Here is a 24,185-nt window from a genome sequence, read left to right as displayed (position 1 = left end):
TTCTAAAGTTACATTATATTTATCTTTTTACAACTCAAAAATTCTTGCAGGCCATGATGGAGACTTGGGAGCAAAGCTTATAGAAAAAGTAAATTAAAATACAATTGAAGACGAGACTTAGAAGAACTAACTTATAAAGGAAAAAGCCAGTGGTTCAAGTAGTACTATCTCAAGGGTCATACGAGTTCATATTTGATTCAAATTTATTTATTTGATTCAAAATTCCAATCGATTAGGTAGAGCATGAAAAACATGGAAACAGAGGTAGAGAGAGAAGGGCATACTCACAGTTTAAGGTGACCTCTATGGGCTGAACTTGAGAATACAGTTGAAGAAAAACTGGGGCTCTTAAGAACTGGGCAGTAATTCACCACCTTTATGGAATTTTTCTGATCCCAGGGAGAGAACCAGAGTGCCAGTCAGAAAGCAGAAGCAGAAATTCATCTCACATGCTTTCAGAATGGACTGAAGTCATTGGCTTAGAATTCTGTGGACACAGAGATGCCAATGACATTCCCCCGTAACACAGTTTAGGGCACAAGACAAATCAGTCCATAGCCACTGGGAAGGGAGTCAAAGACACATGCTTTGACTTTGCTGATACAATCAAAATTTACAACACTGTAAATGCACTTCAAGTTTAATGATTTATATAACCTTCATTGTGTTCTTTGATAATCAAGCAGAAAATGCAGACTCTTCACATACGTGACATGAATTAATACTATTTTACAAGGTCAAACTAATTTTCAATTTATTTCTTCTCTTTGCCTGTATCTTTAATCAGTATCAATGTTTAACCTTCTGGTATCCAAAAAGCACTCCCTGTACTATGAGACCACTCCCCTTACTAATATATACACTCCTTGTTCAGTTACCTCTAATCATGGGTACCAATGTTTGAAAACAATGACGATGTGGGACTTTAAACTCTGTTCTTCCTGTTAGGGGTAATGTAGAGGTTTCAACAACATAGCCATCCTGCTGTGGGGAAGAAATGTTTAGTGTAGCCATGGAAGTGTTGATTTTCCCTCAAAACCTATCTCAACTCTTCCCTCACTTCATCGAATGTCAGAAATCTGAATCATTAATGAAATCACTCAGCTTTACTTCCCACGTCAGCCCATCAATAATTACACTATTTACTTCTTTCCATTTCCAGTACCACCAGTAGAAGCCATGCCTTTATTTTCTCTTACTGGAACTACTGCAAAATCCTCCTAAATGATTTCCCCCATTTCTTACCAGTTTTCCTACAGTTCCTTATCAGCAAGTAGCCAGAGAAATCAATTTAAAATGTAAATCATATCCTATGTGAAGTGAAGTAGAGGGTGGTGTATTAAAAAGGTGTCAAGGTCCTTCCTGACATGGAGCCCTGTTTTCACTGGCCCCCTTGCCTGGAGCACATGCTCTGGAGTCCCTGTTTTAGACATAGCTGGCCTCTCATCTCTCTCTTTCAACTAAACTGCCACTGTTTCAGAAAGACCTTCATACAACTCATTGCCTATCCTGTTAAAATGTAGGTACTCTGTGTTAGTTTCAATATTAGCATATACTATAATTATTTTTACATTAATAATAATTTCAATTAAATAATTATTTGATTGATTTGCCATGTGTATCATCTGCATGTCTGAAAAGAATGTAACCTCCATGAAAACAACAAATATAGTGGTTTTGTCTGGCAGACACTTTCTATCTCCATAGCCTTAGGTAGCTTATTTAGGCTCTCTGCGATTTATTTTCCCCACTTGTAAAATAGGGTTAATAAAGGGATCATGGAGATTCTTTGTTGCCGTGCGCAGGCTTTCTCTAGTTGTGGTGAGCGGGGGCTACTCTTCGTTGCAGTGCATGGGCTTCGGGTGCACAGGCTTCAGTAGTTGTGGCACGTGGGCTCAGTAGTTGTGGCTCGTGGGCTCTAGAGCACAGGCTCAGAAGTTGTGGTGCACGGGCTTAGTTGCTCCCCAGCATGTGGGATCTTCCTGGACCAGGGCTCAAACCCATGTCCCCTGCATTGGCAGGTGGATTCTCAACCACTGCGCCACCGGGGAAGCCCAAGGGATCGTGGAGAGATTTAGAGATAATTCAAGTTGAGTACTTCTTATAGTACTCATAGTACCTAGAAGTACATAACACAATTATGTTAGATATTATTGTTACCATTCTCTACTGTGTCCTTAGTACCTAGAAGAATGCCTAAAACAAGAAGCAGGGGTTCAGTCAATACTGTTTGAATGGATAAATGAGTGAATAATAGCACAAGGAGGTAGAGAGCCGAGAGAGTTCCAGATTCTTTGCTTCCTGGAGACTTAAGTGAGAGAAGATAGATAGCAGTGGAACACTTAGGTGATGGGCAGAAAGCGAGAGGATAATTGCTCTGAAACACTATGGTGTTTTTCTACCTGGCAAGTTGTTCTTTGAATTGAATGTAATTTCATCAGAAGGACCCCCCAAGCCCCAAACCTTTCTCCCTACAAAAGATATCAGAAGTATACATTCATTCTTTCTTAATTAACTCACCCATTCCACAATCATAGCTAAACTGTTCCATGTGAAATTCTTTAGAAGACTCAGCATGTTGGTATAATAAGCTTCTGTCAATTTATAAATTATATCAAACGATTTCCTCTTTGAGCAGCAGTAAGATTTTATCAAAAAAAAAGGAAGAGAGTAGATTTCTGAAGGAATGGAGATTTCTTCAAAGGGGAAAGAGATGAACAAGAAGGGAGGCAGAAACTATCAAAGGCAAACTTCAAAAGCTTCATACTTTCACCCTGGGTCAGCCCTATTCATTTTCATCTGTACATTGACAAATAGTCTCTGCACAAAAGTTCATGAAATTCCGAGTCAAACTGGGTGGCCACACAGATTTACTGTAGAGAGACCTGAGGTTAAAGTCGGACCAAATGTCAAGGCAAACATGCTCAATTTTGGCCCTCTTGTTGTGTTATCTGGGTGGGTCATTTAAACTTTCCATGAAGCAATTTTTTTCCACCTGGAAAATAAGTATAGATGTAACCTTTTCTGATTCCCACATCAAGATCTTGTAAGTAAGATAAAAAGATAAATAAGATCTTGTAAATAAGATAACATTTTTATTGACTTATTGAATGTAATAAAAAACTTTCCAAGGCAGACAAACAAAAACTATCACCCTTTGGTATTTGATTTGAAATTCTGAAAACGTAAGCCTGTACCAAAGTATGTATACAGTCATGACTTATTAATTACATACACGCAGAGAAAGTGTTAACCTGATGATAAACAATCTGAATATCAGAATGGCTTAAGACATATGCAATATACCTTGAAATTAAATATGAATAGTGCACTAACAATATTTCCTGAAGTTCCTTGATAGCTATAATCTCCAGTTTAAAACTATAAGAATCACTGTTAAAAACACAGATTCCTAGGCTCCATCCTATACTGTAACTCAGAATACCCAGAAAATGGGCCTGGGAAAAGCATCCTGGTGTTTCATTTCATTTCTTATGGGTAAACTGGAAAAAATTGCTTGACCCTTCTTAAGAACCAACTGGGGTCTATAATGAAATACACATACTTGGGCCCCATCATAGACAGATTAAATCAATAACTCTTCAAGTGGGTCCCCAGAATTGACAATTTTAGCAGCCTCCTCTAGAAAATTTTATGTCTGGTGAAGTTTGAAAACCATTGTTCTCTTTAACATTTTGCAGTAGGGCAGAGTTGGACTTGCTTTATTAAATACTGAGGAACTTATTATAAGAACATTAAGTGAATGCAAGTAATGTTTGTTAAAATAATGACTTTTTGCTTCTGCTTAAATACATTATATGTTTATTCTCTTTGATACCTAATCAAATAACTTAGCCTTTCATAAATAATGCAAGGGAAAACTTCAAAGTCGTTTATATATATTTTTATGACATAAACTATTAAAGAAAATAACTAAGGTTTATTATCCAAACACTGTATATATTTTATTTTACATATATTTTCAAAAGTTAGTCAAATTTCCCCACAAAATATTCAGATAAAAATTGTATATATACAGCTGTATACTATTTCCTATGCTTTACTGTTTGATTTTTATCTCAAATTGAGACCTTATTTCTAGTCCATTAACAAATTTTTCCAAAAGAAGTTTTTTTGGTTTTATTATATTTTATTTATTCATAATTTTATATTTGTATTTTTCCTGTCTGATATTTCCTCTGGCATTTTACATTTTTCCTGTATTTCAATCCTTTATTTTTTTCTATATTTCTTCATTAATTTTTATGGTTTAACATGTTTTTCTTTTACATTTATTTCTGAGTTTTATTTTTAAAAATTATATCCACTTTATACATATTTATTTGTGTCTCTCTTTTTCTTATCATTGAACCTTTCTTTCCTTGAATTTTGAAACTCAAAGAACATTCAGTTACAATGAAGTAGGAAAGCTTGAATCTTTTAGAATTTGCTTCTTTTTATCCATTTGTTTTGTTTTTACTTACAGAAATTGTCATTTTACTCCCACATTAATCAAGATTACATGTTGGGAGCCTGTGACTAGACAACTCTACTTCTTTTAACAATGGAAAGGTCCGTCAAATTCTTCATATAGCTAATTAGCGCCAGTGGAAGAAAATCCATATGCCCTCACCTCTGTGAGCTTGTCTTACTAGGCAACTTACAATAGAAGATTATAAAACATCCATATTATGAATGTGCTCATGAAATGCAAGATCCTATCTATATCATTTAATGGTATGGTCCATGAGCCATTTTTATCATTTTACCATCAGAAAAATATTAGTAATAAAAATAAATGAAACTACTTCAATTGACAGCTGTGCATTAATATATGCTCCTATCACATCTTTTAAATGCCTTCCATATATACGAAGCTATATTTAGCAACACGGCATGTGTAAAAATGAGTAAGGTTTGATCAACCTTCAGGTACTTTTAGACTAAAAGGAGAAATAAAATACAAAGTTATATAGTAAAGTGGAAAATGATGCAAGTCTTAAGGTAAACAATTTAGGAACTTACTTTGGGAGATGAGAAAAGGAAAAGCTTTAAGGCATCAGGGAAGGCTTCATACAAAAAGGTGGCATTTGGGCAGATCTTTAAAAATGGGTTGGGACTGGAAAATGAGATTGGGAACAGCTGGACACTTTCTAGCCTCCCCCCCCCAAAAAAAAACCAGAGAAAAACATGGAGAAATGTAGGAGGTGGGGAATAGTGCAGACGACAGGGTGATTTGGGGAAATACCAATGCAGGTAGCTTAATATGGAAATATGAAGGCACCATTTATACCTAATTGGTGGGAAGAGAATGACATATTAAGTGATCATTAACAGCATTTATCAAGCTCTTGCTATGTACCAGGCACTTAGCTAAGCACTTTGTATGCCTAATACAATGTAATCTTCACAATAATAGTGTGAAACAAGTGTTAAGCATGATCCCATTTCACAGATAAGAGGAAAGTTGTGAGAAGTGAAATGACCGACCAAGCTGAGTCATTAAGTGAATGGCTTGCCTGACCTCAAGGGTAGAGTGCATTTACTGCTTCTAGGATGTTAGCATGACTGCAGAGTGTAAAACAGAATAGAGGAAGGTGGGAATATGGTTAGCAGTCTACAGTGTTTTAAAGCCCAAGAAAAAGACATGAAGGCCTGCCTAAAGTGGTAGCAAGCTGATTGGGAAAAAATAGATCGTTTGACCTTTTTAAAATGGCCCCTTAGAAAGTATCAAGTGTAGGCCCACTTCACCAGTCTAAATTAAATCCCTTATTGCATCTATCACAACATGCTCTAGATTTGTTTTGTAGCACTTATTATGATTTGTAATTACACATTTGTGGGACCCTCTATTTAATATCTCTTTCCCTCTCAGTAAAGCCCAAGGTTACAGAGACTATGCTTGCCAAACCCAACACTGTATCCACCTACAAGGAATATTTACTGAATTTAAGAATGGATGGTGGATAAATAAATGTGGAATAAAGAATGACTACAAGACCCCAGAGGTAGAAAATTGAGTGGATGTGGTTGGAGCGGTGAGGAGAACAGGGAAAGGAAGAATTAAAAAAAAAAAACAAAAAAAACTATTTCAATATATGAAAGCTCAGGGATTGTGCACTGAACATAACAAGAGTGCCAGAAAAAGGAACTCCCTTAGAAAAAAGGATGCATGATCGTTTTATTTTTTTTAATTTTAAAGCTATATTCTACAGTCTTTACCAATAAGCTCAACTAGTTCAATAAATTTATTTATTTTTAACTCTACTCTCTTTTTAGTATCTAGTTTGCTTTTTTATGAGAACTTTTTTGAATATTTTATATAACTGAGTCAAACTACTAGGTCTATTTTTTCCTTTTTCTATTGAATTGATAATATTTAAATAAGTTAGCCAGGATTACATGCAGTATAACTGCAATCTTGGATAACCAGAAACTATAGCTTATCCACCTTTTAATTATTTGGTCATTTCTTTCTTTTTTTTTTTTTTTTTTTTTCTTTACAAATTTGCCAGAGAGCCCTCCTAACTCTGGAGAAATAAAAAGTTAGGTTCACAAATTTTTGAATCAAATGCTTAGCCACCATAACTAATGCTCAAAAGAAATTGTCTAAACCTTTGACTCTTTATTTACCTTAAAAGATGGATAGTAGTAACAAAAATCAGTCTTAATAATACGTTCTTATCCTGTCTACAAACAAGAAATTAACATAGAATAATTCCAAAAGGAGAAATTAGGAAAATTTTTGCAATGTTTAGAGAATTTTTTTTATGGAATTACCAATTTCCTACCTGTCCTTTCCTTGTTCATTTGTAATTACCATCCTATAAAGTATAAAAATTGCTGTTTAGTTTGTAAAGTAAAAATCCAAGCTTTCAACTCAATAATTATGCCTTAAAAATGATAGGAGAGGTTGCACAGTTAAGTAGAATACTCAGTTACTACTCAAACAAAAGTTAACTTCTTATCCTTTACCGACAAATACAGGACCTGCCTGCATCCAACAATTCTGAAAAATTTTCCCCAAGGAAAAGAAGTGTGATAATCTGAAATTCAAGAAATGTCTCACACAGAAATGAAAAATGATTTCAGTGCTGTGTGGTTAGAGAATTGCCTCTCAGCCGCTTATAAAATGCTTAGGACTTAACTGCTTCATAATTCGTAACCTTCAATAAAAATAATAACAATAGTGATTATAATACATACCAGTAGCCATCAAAAACCCAAAAAGCAACAAAGCCCACATTTTGTTTCACTCATGCATACACTTTTGAAAAAGAGGCATCCCAAATCTTCATATTTATTTTTCTAAAATCATGTTAATTTCTTATTTATTTCAGGCATTACTAGAGACTCAAAATTTACTGCGCACTCAGGTTGCAAATTTTACCTTCAACCTTGGATTTTCAGGGAAGTTTTACCACACAGGTAAGAAGGAGCTTTGTATTCTCAGGCAGCTACATATAAATAGGAGAGAGGATTTTTAATGTTTCATAAGTAGGAGAAATAGAATATCCAGGCTGATTATGGGAAAAACTTGGGTGCATTATGAGTAGCCAAATCCAAAATCAATGAACTTGTTTACTTTTTCAAATACTGTTAGGATCAAGGGCAAAAGAGGTAGAGAACTGACTTTGTCAACTCAGTAAAAGAAACTATAACCATTGTTCTAAGTGTGTCTGTGCATCTTGTGTCAGCATAGTCTAAGTAGGAAGCATAGTGACGACGATGATGATGATGATGACAATGACATAATAATGATAATAATAATAATGGACAGTGTTTTTAAATTGTAGGTCAATCCAGGTGACATTTTTGTATGTATTATTTTCCTTTTGAAAACATCTAGTGATAAGAGAGGAATTTTATAGCCTCAAAGAAATTTAATAGATTTTGAGTCATCTTGCTTAATTTACCTTCCCTTGCAGGATTTTCCTTAAAAATATTACAGTGATTTGGCTCAACATACATTAATACCATCACAATCAGGTTTATATTTCTTTCCATGTCTATCTAGTCACAGTTACACTTCTGTTCAGTCTCAGCCTCTCAACAGATTCTCAGAATGTGAACGGCGTTCATGCACTACTCCATGTTCTCATATTTCTCACCTCTTTACCCATCTTTACCTCCAGAATTTGGCTCTTATTTTATGAATAGCAACATTACAATGTCAGGCACTAGTATAGAGAAAACTATGTGCATAAAAGTGATTGTTGGATAGGAATAACAAAAATGGCACAAAATGGTGTCTTACAGACTGTATTAGGGCAATACCTACTATCTGCTTCTATTTCTCCATCTCTGCTGACAGCTAAATGCTTTGTTTAGGACTCTGCATCGTTCTTACTTCACAGTATCTTAGTGAAAACATTTCATAGTATTCTCTATGAGTGCATGCAGTTTAGTGACTCATCAAAAATATCCCATGCAAAGGCAGTCTTTTATTATCATATATGTAGTTCATTTACCCAAAGAGGCTTTTTAATGTTTACCCAAATAAGCTCAGTATGGTTTATTAGAATATTGAAGTAGCAATGTCTTATTGGCTTTTCTTTAATGCTTTTCTCCTCCTGCTCTGAAACATGTAAATCTGTTTAAAGTAATAGAAGGAAAAGTTGTATTTAGACCAGTTGATAGATCAAATCATTGCATATTTTAAAAGGATGTTTTGCAGAGAAAGATTTGGGTCATCACATCTGCACAGGCAAAGCAATTCTAGCTTACAATTTTGAAAATAGACATGGTGTTGTAAATCCTTTTCAAAAGTCCCCTCAGGAAATGAGTTCAGACCTAAAGAATCACCGACTATGAAGTTATAAAGCAGGTAGCTCTAAAGGCTGTATCTACTCATGCTGGGGAAAAAACCATGGGATTATTTGGAGTTCACACACAAACAGTACTATTTTGTCTTAAATAGCTGTATAGGGTAAGTAAAGCCATTCTTTAGGCTGAAATATATCTGGATAACAGCCTCAGCTTTTATATACTTTTCATATTCAGACCTATTAAACCTGCCAGACATTTGCAGCATTAATGTCCATAGCAGGTTATAACACTTCCCATTTCTTTTTTATAATCCCAAACATGTACACACTACACATCCACTAGGAAATGAACAACACACTAGTAAATATCACAGGGACGGTTGTTGGAGGAAGGTACCAAACAACAATAACAAAAAAAGGTATTATATCTCTTAAATAGACCTTATTGACTCTTTCTGTTAGTACTAACCTAATAAAAATACTGGAAGAAACATTATCCTGTTACGCTGTGGGGTAACTCACTTTAGAGACTAAGTAATATATATATATGTATATACATATATACGTATATATATGTATTTATATTTTTATATATAAACTTGTGAGTCCTGGAAGTTTAATTACCTTCACATAAATATGAAACTTTATTTGATTTGCTACTTTATGTGTAGAATCATTGAAATGCATCCATGACGTTTTTCAAGGGTGCAGTCGTATATATTAAGTACTTATTTATTCACTTGGGGATATCAAGGTTTCTTCCAGAGTGGAGTTAAACATTGATGATATTCACCATGGGGAGGGCATGCCTCTCCCCTTTCTAGTCACATTCCTATATGGAGGTTTAACTGTCGCAAGCTTAACAAATCAGAAAAGTGTTTTCCTCACCTATGCACTTGATTGTGATGTGTAACCATGAGAAGATGGCCTTGTCATAGTGAGTGTCTCAGATTTCTCCCGGGATGATCTGATTTCCCAATGCATGAAGATGCTGATTGATGAGCCTCATTGTTTTGAAGACACTTAATCACATATGCCCACTGTAATAATGATAGATTCTGCCTTCTCAGACTGCTTCACTTATTTGTATTTTCCATGTATTCTTTCCTGTTCAGTTTCTCTGTCCTTCACATGCTAAAAACAATCTCACCCAAAAAGGACATATCACTAAGCCTTCCCTAAAAGTCAGTCACTCATGGGTGCCAAATTGAAAGGGGAAGGACATGCTGTTGATTAAAAGTAAAAAAATAAAAGCATGGAGTTCAGAGTAAAATATTTTAGTCTGGAAATATTTAAAGCATGATTGGAATTGCACAATGAAAACTCAATTGAAAAATGGAGACATTACAAGATTAAGATGGCTTGTAGGGATGGAAGGCTACAAATACTTTTTGTAGACATGATTTCTGGTGGCAGTCATTGCCATTCTCTGTAACTAATAATGAATTGAATATGAATCAAACAATTACCTCGTATAATATTTACAAATTGAATAAATACTGGTCTTTTCTATAAGAGGTCATTTTTATATAAAGAAAACAGATCTTTATATAAAACTATTAACTTTTAAACATGAAAGTAAAAAACAGTGTCACATTTATTCTCTTTTGTTTGCTTTTGCTTTTCTGTATAATATATTGGCTCAAAGACTCGACATTGGAAATGGCCTGCTTTTGTTTAAATCTAGTCTCTGACATTTCGCTAGCTATGTGAACATAAACAGATCACTTTTCTGTACCTCAATTTCCACATCTCCAAAATGGGAATGATAATATCTCTCTTGTCTAGAACAGTGCATAGCATGTCATGCTATGTAAGTCTCTATTATTATTATTACTTTTTAAAGTTTTGGGTTGTTTTTTTTTTTGCTATACACGGGCCTCTCACTGTTGTGGCCTCTCCTGTTGCAGAGCACAGGCTCCGGATGCACAGGCCCAGCGGCCATGGCTCACGGGCCCAGCCACTCCGCGGCATGAGGGATCTTCCCGGACTGGGGCATGAACCCGTGTCCCCTGCATCGGCAGGCGGACTCTCAACCACTGCGCTACCAGGGAAGCCCTAAAGCATTTTTAAAAATCAAATATTATTTTAAAATATTGAATTATTTCCCAGGCTTTATTTTCCAGTTTTGGAAATGCAGATAGCTTGTAATCAATTTTCATCATCAAATGATACTTTTCATTTAGTATGCTATTTAAAATGAGTTTATTCTATACCCACTTACAGGGAACTGTGCCAGGTACAGTGTACAAAGAAAATTAGACACCTCTTCTTGCTTTTGAGGAATTACAATATTTCATATATAATAGCAAATATAAGACAAACATTTGTACAACATTGATAATGCAGACAATGGAATTGTAGGTATCTGATTTTTTTTACGAGTAAATACAAAAGAAGTTTATTTCATTTTTAAATTTCTTCAAAACTTAACATACAGTTTAAAACAAAGATGATAATGATGTATTGTGAGATCTATAATACATGTAGAAGTTTTATAGTTTTAGCTTCTATTTCTAGTTTTCAGAACCTATTCTAGGTCCTTTGCTTTATAGCACTATAAGTTTTTAAAATATCCATCAATTTCTTTTATAAAGCTTCCTAAGATTATGAATCTATAGATTTATTTTAGAATCTGAATCCATAGATAATTCAGGGAAAATTGATCTAGCCACAAAATTGAGTCTTTTGATCCATGAACACTCATGTCTCTATTTATTTAGGGCTTTAAAAATTTGTCTCAGAAATAATAAGGTAGTTTTTATTGTAGCGGTCTTAGACATTTTTCTTAAATTTATGGGTATTTTATGTTTTTTGATACTATTGTGAATGGCGTTTTGTACTTTTATTTTGTAATTGTTCACTGTCCTAGTATACAGAATAGCAAATGGTTCTTTAAATATTAATCTTGTAGTCTTCCTATATTCACCTATTAGTTATAATAGTTTTTATTGTAGATTCTTCAGGATTTTCAATATGTACAATCATGTCATCTGCGAATAAAGTAAGTTTTACTTTTTCCTTTCACATCTGTAGGCCTTTTATTATCTTTTTATTGAGTTGGCAAGGATCTCCATTACAACACTGAATGAAAGTGATGAGATCACACATCCTTGCCTTGTCCCCAGTATTAGGTGGAAAACATTTAGTTTGGCATTAAATATAACAGCTGTAGATTTTTTTCTGTAGATGCTTTTTATTGGGTTGAGGAAGTTCCATCTACTCCTAGTTTGCTGAGGAACTTTTAAAATATATGTGCAAAGGGCTTCCCTGGTGGCGCAGTGTTTGAGAATCTGCCTGCCGATGCAGGGGACACTGGTTCGTGCCCCAGTCCGGGAAGATCCCACATGCCGCGGAGCGGCTGGGCCCGTGAGCCATGGCCGCTGAGCCTGCACGTCCGGAGCCTGTGCTCCGCAACGGGAGAGGCCACAACAGTGAGAGGCCCGCGTACCGCAAAAAAAATATATGTGTGTGTGTGTGTGTGTGTGTGTGTGTGTGTATATGTGCATGGTTGTTGAATTTCTCCAGTACTTTTTCTGCATCTATCAGGATGGTTATAGAGTTTTTCTGTATATGTGTGTGTGTGTGTGTGTGTGTGTGTGTGTGTGTGTGTATATGTGCATGGTTGTTGAATTTCTCCAGTACTTTTTCTGCATCTATCAGGGTTATAGAGTTTTTCTCTTTGATACGATGTATTGCATTCATTTATGTATCTGATTTTAATGTCACAACTGTGCCTTATGGAAACTAACCTATGGCCCAAATCTTGCTAAAATTATTCTTATTTTGGCAGACTTAAAAACTTCTAGAAGCACGCTATTATCTCATAACACAGATCCTCCAAGAGTGGAAACAAAGAAATGAGTGCATAAATATTTTACTTCTGAATTAAAATACTTTTATCCTCTGGGAATCAGTAAAGCCAAATGACATAACATTTAAATGAAAACAAAAAATACCATATTTTAAATTAACAGTGATGTAGATTTGAATCTAGATCAGGTTAGAAGTGAAAGGCTCAGTTTGCACATAGACACCTTAATGTACTAGAACTTGTGCTAAATATAGTCATGTATGAACTGTAAATTTTATTCTCAAGTGTAATTTAATCATAAATTAGGTATAAAAAATAAGTGTATACAAGGAGTCAAAAGTTTAATATTTTAATTTAGCTATATTTGAAATTCTTCTTTGGTCTCTCAGCATGACTTGATATCACATTTTTCATTAAGCAATTTCTAGTGTCATGAGCTAGGCTTATGTGGCTTTGAATTGTATGACCTGTATAAAATAAGAGAAAGGCTGATAGGGAATTAATCCTAGGAGTAAAAAAAGACGTTTTAAATATCACTGTTAACCTTGTGGGGAGTACTTATAAATTAACACACTCCCTGGTATAAAAATCACCAAGATTTTAGGATCAGTTATACATCTGTTTATATCAATAGTTGGCAAAATTTTCTTTAAATTGAGTAATTGACCTCTTTCTTGGTCAAGTATGCATTATGTGCTTCCTGCCGCATCCAATAACAATCTATGGAGTTTAAAATGAATGGAAGCATTTCTCAAACATTGTATATTCAAAGCACAACAGAACTGTGGGAGAATGATCAATTCATTCATCTCATGTGACATAAAGTAGCCCTTTCTAATCTACGCCTTAGTCTGCTAAATTATGACCATGAGAGACACTTGGTCTATGGCATAAACACTTCATACTTAAAATCCATCTGAGGAAGTGACAAACTTCTCTTCATTTGGATTTCAGTATTTGAAATTCTCAATATATTAACAAAAGCCAATGAATTGTAAGTCTATATTACTAACAGTTTTGGCTCAAGTTAACAAAAATTAAGAATTTTTGTCTGCTTATCTAATTCATAGAACTTTATCACATTCAGAAGTCCTATTTCTTTACCCTTTATATATTTATATAGTAGCAACTGTTATAGCAGTAACTGCCAAAATACTAACTAAACTTGGTGGTCCTTACACCTTCTGAGAATTATGGATTATGGAATATATACCAAGAATATTGCATATACATAAATACACACAGAAATTGACATGCACTTAAGCAGACATATGAAGGCTCTAAAATTCACTGACTGTATATATTAAGACTGAATTAAATTATTCCCTTATTTACTCTCCTAGGGAAGTGGCATGATACAATGCATATTAAAGGGATCCAGTCTCTGACTTCAAGAATTTAATAATATAGGCAGGTAACATTTTTCATAATGTGTGGAAACATGTAAATTTAGAACACCACAGGTATAAACCAGTAGATACTATTTTTAAGAAGAAACTGATCCTAATGTTTATGAATGCTAACTATCTGCAATTCACAATGTTAACTGCTTTAATAGATTGATCTCCTTGACTCTTCACAAGAGCCTGTGAGATAGATATTCATTTCCGCATTTTTAAACCAGGAAACTAAGACTCAAAGAAGTTAACTTATACAAGATCACATAGCCAAATGTATGCTTTAACAAATATATGCTTTAACCATTTCATGGCACTACTTCATGATTCATGCAATCTTTACTATAGGGCACTCAAATGGAATATTTAAAGAAGAGTCTTTTAAAATTTTTCCTTAATATTTATCTAAGTAAAGGATATAAAATCACCTATAAAACATACTCCAATTAAAAAAAAATAATCCAAATAAATATACCTCACACTGTAAGCCAGGATTTGTTACTTTACTTATTTAGTTAAGTATCTAGAGAGCACATAGGAATCAATTCGTATACTATTGATTCAGAATATTTTAAAATTGGGCTGAATGTTGTAAAATTGTACAAAAACTATGAATTCATACAGTGAAAATGTTTTTGGATAGCCTGCAACATAGTGAATTTCCTTGGAACTAAGTTGCTGATGTTGTTTTTCCTTCCTTTAATTTTTTTTCACTTGTGGCATGACAAATACTTTTTTGTATGCATTGGGCATTGTTAGCAAATTTTCCTAATAGAGGATGAGAAATTAATATTAGTTTTAAATTCCCAAGTCAAGTTTCTATTGTGTTAATAGATTTATTGTTTACATTTTATAAAATATTTATATCAAAATGAGAAATGTTTGTTCATAATGGTAAGTTTAAAATGTAAGGACACAAACGTATTTATACAGTAAGACCTCAACTTTTAAAAAAATAAGTAGAAAAGGAGTTAACGAAAGATACCAAAACGTTTCCACTGGGTTAGTTCTGGAAGATGTTTTTTTGTTTGGTTTGGTTTTTTGTTTTTGAGTTTTATGTATCACTTGTCTATCCTTCTCACATTTCTTCAGTAAGCACATATTATTTTATAATCAGAAAAAAATCAACAAACTTCATCAATTAAATTTAAAGATTTTTCAGCTCAATATTAGACATATGAAGAAATATTTTTAAGAGTAAAAAGAATAATCACCTTTGACTACGCTTCCCCTATGTATGCAACAAAGGAGAGAATTAAGAGTTAATGAATTTAAAACAAAAAAAAAATTGACTAATACTCGGTCTTTTTTTTTATTACCACCATATGCTAGCTATTCTAAACAATGTCAGTGATAAAATTCCCCTAAGTTCTAAATCTAAACAACTATCTGCACTTACCCCCCACCCCAACCCGCATTGCCTCTGATGTAATTTAGGTTATGGTCATTTCTCTTTTATTAGAACAACACAAAATCGGATTTATGTGTCAGGAGCAAGAAGAATAACAAAAATATGACAAACATAACCTTTAGCTAATATAGAATTTTCACTTAAGCCATTTTATATGCTGTACAGGGACTGAAGAGGAGGATGAAGGAGATGACCTTTTACTTCGTTCTGTGGATGAGTTCTGGTGGTTTCCTCACATGTGGAGCCATATGCAGCCCCACCTCTTCCACAATGAGTCATCTTTAGTGGAGCAGATGATTCTCAACAAGGAATTTGCACTGGTGAGCACATTTTATTGCAGAATTTTTCAAACTATGAGTTGTGATATATTGTAAAATCAATTTATTGGATTTAATCTAATAGAAATATATAGAATGAAACAGAAGATACCAGAGTGCATCACAAGCATTAAGGGTACACATTGCTTTGTATTATTTCGTTTCAGGCATGTGTGTATATTTGTATTGGGTCGTGATGTGCTGTAAAATGTATTTCAGAAAAATTGGTCGTTGACAGAGAGTTACCATCTCCTGATTTATGGAAGGGTTATTCTATGAAGAGGGAAAATAGTACTTTCTCCATTGTATTTCTAGTACATGATAATTGCCGTCTCAAAAAGTATTTGTTGCAAGGGTGAATAAATAGATGGATAAATTGAATCATTAGAACAATGACTCTAGATCAGTGCTTCTCAAACTTTAGCATGTAACTTTTTCACCTAGAAAACTTTTTAAGACACAGATGCTAGGCCCACTCCTGGAGTTTCTGGTTTAGTAGATTGTCCAAGAGGCCTGAGAATTTGCATTTCCAACAAATTCTCAGAGGATACCCATGCTGCTGGGACTGCACTTTGAGAACCACTGTTCTGGACTAGCAGTTGGCAAACTGTGGCCTATGGGTCAAATCTGGCCTGCTGCTTGCTTTTTATTGTTCCTGAACTAAGATAGTTTTGTTTGGGGTTTTCTAAATTACGTCTTAAAATGAAAAACAAAGACAGTAATATTCTGTGACATAAAAATTATATAAAATTCAAATTTCAATGTCCATAAATAAAGTGTTATTGGAACAGTACCACAACTCTTCTCTTTATGCATTGTCTGCAGCTGCTTTTTCACTGCAACAGCAGAGTTGGGTAGTTGCAAAAGAGATTATATGTCCCACAGAGCCCAAAATATTAACTATCTGGACCTTTACCGAGAAAGTCTGTCCACCCCTGTGCTGGATATCAAGTAAATCATGTATCCTTTTAACAATCTAATGAAAGAAATATTTTCCCCAGAAAATACTCAGATGCATATTCTCACATCTTCACACAGTGTGGCAATTGGTCACAAGGGGTATGTGAATTCCCCAGAGACCCTGGGCCCCAGTTAAAATCTCTGTCTTCAAGTTTTCATTTAAAATAAACAGTTCATTTGCACTGTATGATTGCTGATACGTTTAATTTTTTAAAAGCCAAATTGGGAGGCGTAGACCCAAGGCCATATGAGTACAATGATATTTAATAATGTTATGCCTAGCTATTATGTTAATGGCTCACCCCTCTTTCCATCTCTAAAGCTCCAGGACTGTGTCAAATCTGCACATAGGATCCTTACTAGTAAGTGTGGGAGTATAAAAAGCAGTTAAGGTCATTAACTCAATCGCCAGATTTCCTGTGTTTGAATCCTGGCCTTCCATCAATGGCTGCTTGATCTTGAACAAAAATTACTTAGACTCTGTGTCTCAGTTTCCCCATCTGTAAAAATGAAAATAATCATGACAACTACCTCATACGACTGTTTTGAGGAAATGTATAATGTGCTTAGAGCAGTGCCTGGAATACAATAAGTATTCAATGGGTGTTAATTAATCAATTATGATATTTCTAAATCCAGACAATTATGCAGTTGTCTTACTTTACAAAAGCCAAATATTTTTCAAAATATGGATTTATAAAAGTTTGATCCTCACTCACTTTTGGGGAATGTCTAAAAATTTTGTACTGCTTCATAACGTTGGAAAATTAAGTAAATATTCCTTTTTCAAAAAAATAAACTTACCTTGAGTAAGCATGCTGAATTCTCTCAGTGCAGTTACCTTGAAAATAGACTGTGTTTATCTTTTGGCTTAAACCTCCCCCCCCCCACCTCATTCCCACTCTGAAGCCTTGCTTTTTAGGCATGTAGATTATATTTCATAATGGTTGATTTCACCTGTTTGTGTAATTTTTTTTTAAAGCCATGCTGAGAGCACTGGGAAAGACTCAGATGTAATTGCTTTGTAATGAAATGTTGAAAGCTATTTAGAGTCCATTCAGAACAATTACATTTGTTTAGTTGGTGGCTAGAAACTAGATTGAAGCCTATAAATATACTTTGTAAGAAAAATATCTTATTATATGTTGCATAATCAAAATATAACTAAAGTGAAGTCCGTTAAACACACATAGTGAAATGACATTGTCCTTTTCCTTCTGGTGTTGAGCTCAATAAAACTTCTCAAGATTCTTCAAGCGGTGACATTCAGAACCCCACCTTTAACTGTAAACCTAGGATGGCAATATGTGTGTTGTTCAAAGAGCCAGGAAATGTATTTCTTTCTTATTAAATTATTATCTTTCCATGCCCAGATGACACTTCAAAACCCTCAACAGTATCAAGATGGGATAGGGTAGTGGAAAGCACTATATTAGCAGGCTAAATTTTATCCCTGACAGCTAGTAACAAGTTCTAATACAGCTGGCAACGCATTTAATATCTTTATGCCTCGGTTTCCTCCCCTGAGGTGGTAATGATTCCTTTTTTCACTCTAAACTACAGAGTTTTTAGATAATTAATTTAAATCAACTCATCTGCCAACCAAAAGCACTGGGCCAGATAATCCACTGATCAATTCCAATTCCAAAATTCTTTGATCATTGACATCAGTCCACAAATTTGGAATGGACATCTTGAAATACTCATCTAGCTGCAATCGAAGCAATTACGGGAAGAGATTTTCAAACTAAATGACCAATTTATACTGAAAAAAATTAAAAGGAATTTCATCCTGACATTCCTCCCTATTCCTTGATATGACCTTGTCTGGCAGAGGGACTATCAGTGAAAGGCACAGTTGTTCTCACAACATTTACAGAAATGATTCAAATAACATATTAGTAGCTTCATACTGATATTTCAAAAACTGTTAATCAATCGAAATGGTTCCATTTGTAGAATTTCTCCGAATTCTCTCTGGGTAGAGTTTATTTTCTGTTGTAATATGTCTAAAGGTCATGAGAAAAACATATTGCAAGTCTGTTTCTTTACTATTTCATTATGTCAGAAGAACTATTATTACCGTACAGCATCATTATTTCTTAATCCATGCACACTTATGTATGCAGTGTGAATATTTGTGTATATGTATGGGCAGTTACATGTATGTCTGTTATTAATCCATGAGCACATGTGTATGCAGTGTGAGTGTGTGCTTGTGTGTGCATATATATATGTATGTATGTTTAATCCATGAACATATATGCCATGAGTGTGCGTGCATGTGTGTTTTTATAGAAGGTGTTAATCTAATGATTAGCACAGGCAACCCAGATATGGTCATTGCAAGACATTATACTTGTATGGCAGTAGGGTAGGGGGAAATAATTTTGATCCCTTTTTTTTTTTTTTACTAAATCATACTTTTAGTATGACTAGTTTTATTTTAGTGACTTTTTATTGTCACTAAATAAAAACAACACTTCAAAGATGACAACAGAGGGCTTCCCTGGTGGCGCAGTGGTTGAGAGTCCGCCTGCCGATGCAGGGGACACGGGTTCGTGCCCCGGTCCGGGAAGATCCCACATGCCACGGAGCGGCTGGGCCCGTGAGCCATGGCCGCTGAGCCTGTGCGTCCGGAGCCTGTTGCTCCGCAACGGGAGAGGCCACAACAGTGAGAGGCCCGCGTACCGCAAAAAAAAAAAAAAAATCAGCTAATATTAAAATGCTTGATGAAAAAGCTACCAAAAATCATTCCTGGCTCAACCCACATCTCCTTCTCAAACACAGAGAGAATGCCTGTAGCATAAACCTGAATTATTTATTTTTATTTCACAATAGATTTGTGGGGGGAAAGTAAGAAATGGTGGTTTGTTGTTATAAGTTTTGTGTATAGATTCATTAAAATTTCCAAATGAGTAGAGCTTTTCAGTTCACTAACAGTAGCAGACCAAAAATAACCCAAAGGGAAAAAGAGCACTTTCTGTCTTCAGTGGTAACTTTTCAAAAATGCTGTGAGGTTTTTTTGACATTTTATCAAACATTTGGAAACCTTATTCATAAGTAAATAAGTAAAGGATTCTTGAAATAAAGGCACAGGTTTTTAAATCTGCTTTTAAAACACTACACGTATTTATGAACTCTATATAATTTTTTTCATAATAAGCACAATATCCCTGATATGAAAAATTCTGACATTTAAATTGTTCTCATAGAATCCCAAACTGTTCAAAGAGCAACTATGGGGCTTCCCTGGTGGCGCGGTGGTTGAGAGTCCGCCTGCCGATGCAGGGGATACGGGTTCGTGCCCCGATCCGGGAAGATCCCACATGCCGCGGAGCGGCTGGACCCGTGAGCCATGGCCGCTGAGCCTGCGTGTCCGGAGCCTGTGCTCCGCAATGGGAGAGGCCACAGCAGTGAGAGGCCCACGTACCGTAAATAAATAAATAAATAAATAAATAGAGCAACTATGAACAATCTTTGTGTCGTAATGACCTGCACACTAAATCAGCTATGTAGAGATTTCAATTAAAAAATAAAGGAGTATGATAGTGGAATTAATGGCACAATGAAATAAAACAGAGGGAGAGCTGCCTTTCAATAGCTGCTAAGCCTCTATGTTTACTAAATGATGCAGTATGTAGCCTTATTTTGTACATCAAATACCAGATGTCAAAAAACCCTGATAATTACAACTAATAATGTATTTCAATGGTAGGAAATGTAGAGAAGGTAATAATATTTAATCAAAAGTAAAACTGTGAACAAATATTGATTTGATGAAAGTTTACTATGGAGCAAATAGTACATTTTGGAGGTTCAGTGATGTATAAGGCAGCCTGTACACTCAGCAGAGTGGTCATTTACATGAACATGGACTTAGATAAAATATAAAGAAGCAAAGCATCCAGGCAAAGAAAGGTTTGAAATATTTTCAGCCATTGCATGAGTTCTTGAGGGATCCTTCAGAATACACACCCTTGTGGTACAAATATCCATGTAAAATACTTTGGTAATTGAGTGTATTTGTCATCTATTGCTTCATAACAAATTAGCCCAAGACTTAACAACTTAAAACAACACACTGATATCTAACAGTTTGTGTAGGTCAGAAAGTTGAATATGACTTAACTGGATCCTGCAGTTCAGGATCTCTTAAAAGACTTCAACCAAAGCGTCAGCTGGGGCAGCAGTCATTTCGAGGCTCAACTAGAGGGTGGACCAGCTCTGAAGTTCACTCACATGGTTGTTGACAAGATTCAGTTCCTCATGGATTGTAAGACTATGGACCTGAGTTTCTCCTCAGTTGTTGCCTGGGTCCACCCTCAGTTCCTCACCATGTGGGCCACTCTAGAGGGCAATTCACAACATGCAGATTGTTTTGGCTCTTTGAAGTTCTTTGAAATTACCATATGAATTGTAGGATCAGCTTATCAATTTCTGCACAATGGCCGGCTGGAATTTTGATAAGGATAGCATTGAATCCACAGATCAATTTGGGAAATATTGTCATCTTAACAACATTAGCTCTTCTGATACATAAACATGGGCTGTTTTTTCATTTATTTAGGTGGTCTTTAATTTCTTCCAACAATATTTTATAATTTTCAGAGTCTATGTTTTGCACTGCTTTTATTAAAAATAATCCTAAGTATTGTATTATTTTTAATGCTATTGTAAATGGAAATTTTTATTAATTTCATTTTCACATTGTTCATTTTTATGCATAGAAGTACAATTGATTTTTGTATATGGACCTTGTAACCTTCAAATTTGCTGTACTCACTTATTAGTTCTAGAGGTTTTTTTTAATGGATTCCTCAGGATAGTCTATATGCAAGATCATGTTATATGTAAATAAAGATAGTTTTACTTCTTCTCCAGTTTGTATACAGTTTATTTCATTTTATTGTTTAATTTCCCTGACTAGAACCTGGAATATAATGTTGAATAGAAATGGTAAGACCAAATATCCTTGTCTTATCCCTGATCTTAGGAGGGAAGCATCCAGTCCTTCACCATTAAGCATGATCTTAATTGTGGGCTTTTTATAGATACTCATTATCAAGTTGAATTTTCTGTCTATTCCTACTCAGTTGAGTATTTTTATCATAAAAGGCTGTTGGATTTGTCACATGATTTTTTTTTTTTTGGTGTCTATCCAGTTGATTATGTTTTTTTCTTTTTTTATTGTTATAGTATATTACATTAATTGATTTTTAGACGTTAAACCAACCTTACGTGTGTGTGATAAATCCCATTGACCGTGGTGTATAATGCTTTTCATATGTTGTTGAATTTAACTGCTAGTGTTTTGTTGAGGGTTTTGCATCTATGTTCTATAAGGATATTCATCTATAAGGATATTCATCTGTAGTTTTCTTTTATTATGATATCTTTGTCTGGTTTTGGTGTTAAGGTAATAACCAAATATACTGATGCACTTAACAGTGTCCTACATTTCTCTGAGATTCTACTGAATATTCTTATTTTTTTCCTCTCAGTTCTTCAGACTGCATAATCTCTATAGATCTATCTTTAAGTTCATGGGATCTTTCTTCTAATGTACTGTTGAACCTCTCTAATAAATTTTTCATTTTAGTAATTGTACTTTTCAATTGCAGGATTTCCACTTGATTCTTTTTTAATAATTTCTGTCTTTTTATTGATATGATCTATTTGATGAGTCACTGTTATCATATATTCCTTTATGTCTGGAAGTATGGTTTGTTTCAGTTCTTAGAATACATTTGAAATCTTTGTCTACTAAGTCTGGCATCTGGGCCCTTTAAAGACAGTTTGCATTGGTTACTTTATTGTCCTGTCTATAGGTCACCCTTCCAGTTTCTTTGCATATCTTGTAATTTTCTGCTTAAAACTGGACATTTTAAATAATGTTTGCAGCACTCTTGATATTGATTCCCTGCTCCCATCTCCAGGGTTTTGTTGTTATTGTTATTTACTCATCAGTTTACTTGTTTAGTATATGATTGGGAAATTGAAGTGAAGACCCTTTCCCTTGTAGTGTGTAGCCTCAACGCTACTCCTCAGAGGCAGCACAGTCACTCTGTCATAACAGTATTTTTAGTAAGGTTGCTTTTGCATCTTTTCCTGATGTCTCTATTAAGCTGTCTGCCTGTGGTAGACAGCTAGCCAGGTATAAAAGTTAGCTAGATAAGAACCTACAGTAATTACCAACAATATGCTTTATTGTTTTTGACAATACCCTAGGATGCAAATTGTGCCATAGTCTGAACCACTGAAATGTGGGCCTTTTCACAGTAGTCTTTGAAGCCAGTATATGAGGCTTTTTATGACTCCAGGAGCAACCCGAGCTGTCTCTTTCCCCGATTCTGTCTAGTAAACTTTTGTTTGGTCTATTATCAGCTTGTTGTTAATCTTAATTAAAATGAAAACAACCTCCTCTTAATTGCTTATTATCAAAATCATCATTTGTTTTCAACAGTGATCTTAGGTTTGAACTTCTTAACTCTCTGTCCCAAAAAAAGTCAGTTCCCTTCGAGAGAACTTAAGAACTCTCTCTTCTTACGGTGTGCCTCCTACCCTGGGCAAAATCTCTACACCAATGCTCCAGAGCTGAGGGTGGAGATAATGACCACTTCTCACAGAGTGATACCCAGATTTATGATCAGGGTGCTGGGTTGAGATAGTGGCCTCTGGTCCTCTCAGCTTGCCTCTCCTGGCTTAGAACTACCACCCTATAATTGAGCTGGAGCCAGGACAAATCATGGTTCCAGTATTCTTGGTCTGCATCTGGGATACAGTTTCTGCTCTACGAGTGTGGCTACCTTGAGGAGGAGAGGTACCCCCTGTGTTCTTGGCTGCACCCAATGTGGGTAGGGATTTTGCCACTTTAAACTAGAGCATGTGGGGAAAGGGGTGGGCCATGGCTCAAATGCTACACACTTTCATTGTTCTTACCAATCTTAGTAGATTTCTTGAATAAATATTTCTTTGCTGTATCTTCTTGGTTCATTTTCCAGAGATTTAAAATGCTTGGCATTAAAAAAAAATAATTTCTACCAGGTATGGTTGTTTTGCTGGAAAAGGGACCACGGAGCTCCTCACAGCACCATTCCAGATGTCTGAACTCTATCATCATTTTTTTTTTAAGCTGAACATAGACTATTTTAAATGAAAGCTCGTGAATATTTTTTCATGCAGTGTCTTGCTGATAGTTTCTTAAAAGACTATAGATATTTCAAATGTATGTCCTTATTAAAGTATTTTCATATAACTGTCCTATTGATATAATAAAAGTTAAAAGTCTAGTTGCAAAATATGTACCCAAGAAGAACTATTACCCATCTCTGCATATCTCTAAATGAATCATGTTTTGAATTGGAGAATAAAGGAGGACTTTCCAACTATTTTGATTTAATAAAAAATTACTCAGCTTTAACTATAGTTATGGACAATTTGTTTAGACAGAAGACATCATTACTATTATATATTTATCACTTGACTTTGAAAAATGAAAGGACTGATATCCATCAT

At 34.9% G+C, this 24,185-nt stretch overlaps 1 protein-coding gene across 2 annotated transcripts in view; it reads left to right on the top strand.

Moving 5' to 3' along the window:
* LOC112403736 (bifunctional heparan sulfate N-deacetylase/N-sulfotransferase 4) overlaps positions 1-24,185 on the top strand; it is a 234,339-nt gene that overhangs the window by 89,900 nt on the left and 120,254 nt on the right. For both annotated transcript variants that reach the window (XM_024751344.1, XM_024751343.1), the window contains exons 2-3: positions 7,341-7,428; positions 15,556-15,710. In XM_024751344.1, coding sequence (XP_024607112.1) covers positions 7,341-7,428; positions 15,556-15,710 — 243 coding nt within the window. The remainder of the gene's footprint in view (positions 1-7,340; positions 7,429-15,555; positions 15,711-24,185) is intronic.

Source organism: Neophocaena asiaeorientalis, unplaced genomic scaffold (assembly GCF_003031525.2).
Source record: "Neophocaena asiaeorientalis asiaeorientalis breed wild unplaced genomic scaffold, Neophocaena_asiaeorientalis_V1.1 scaffold244, whole genome shotgun sequence".
NCBI classification, from domain to species: Eukaryota; Metazoa; Chordata; class Mammalia; order Artiodactyla; family Phocoenidae; genus Neophocaena; species Neophocaena asiaeorientalis.
The sequence above is the reverse complement of the archived record's forward strand: the minus strand, read 5'-3'. Positions and strand labels throughout refer to the sequence as shown.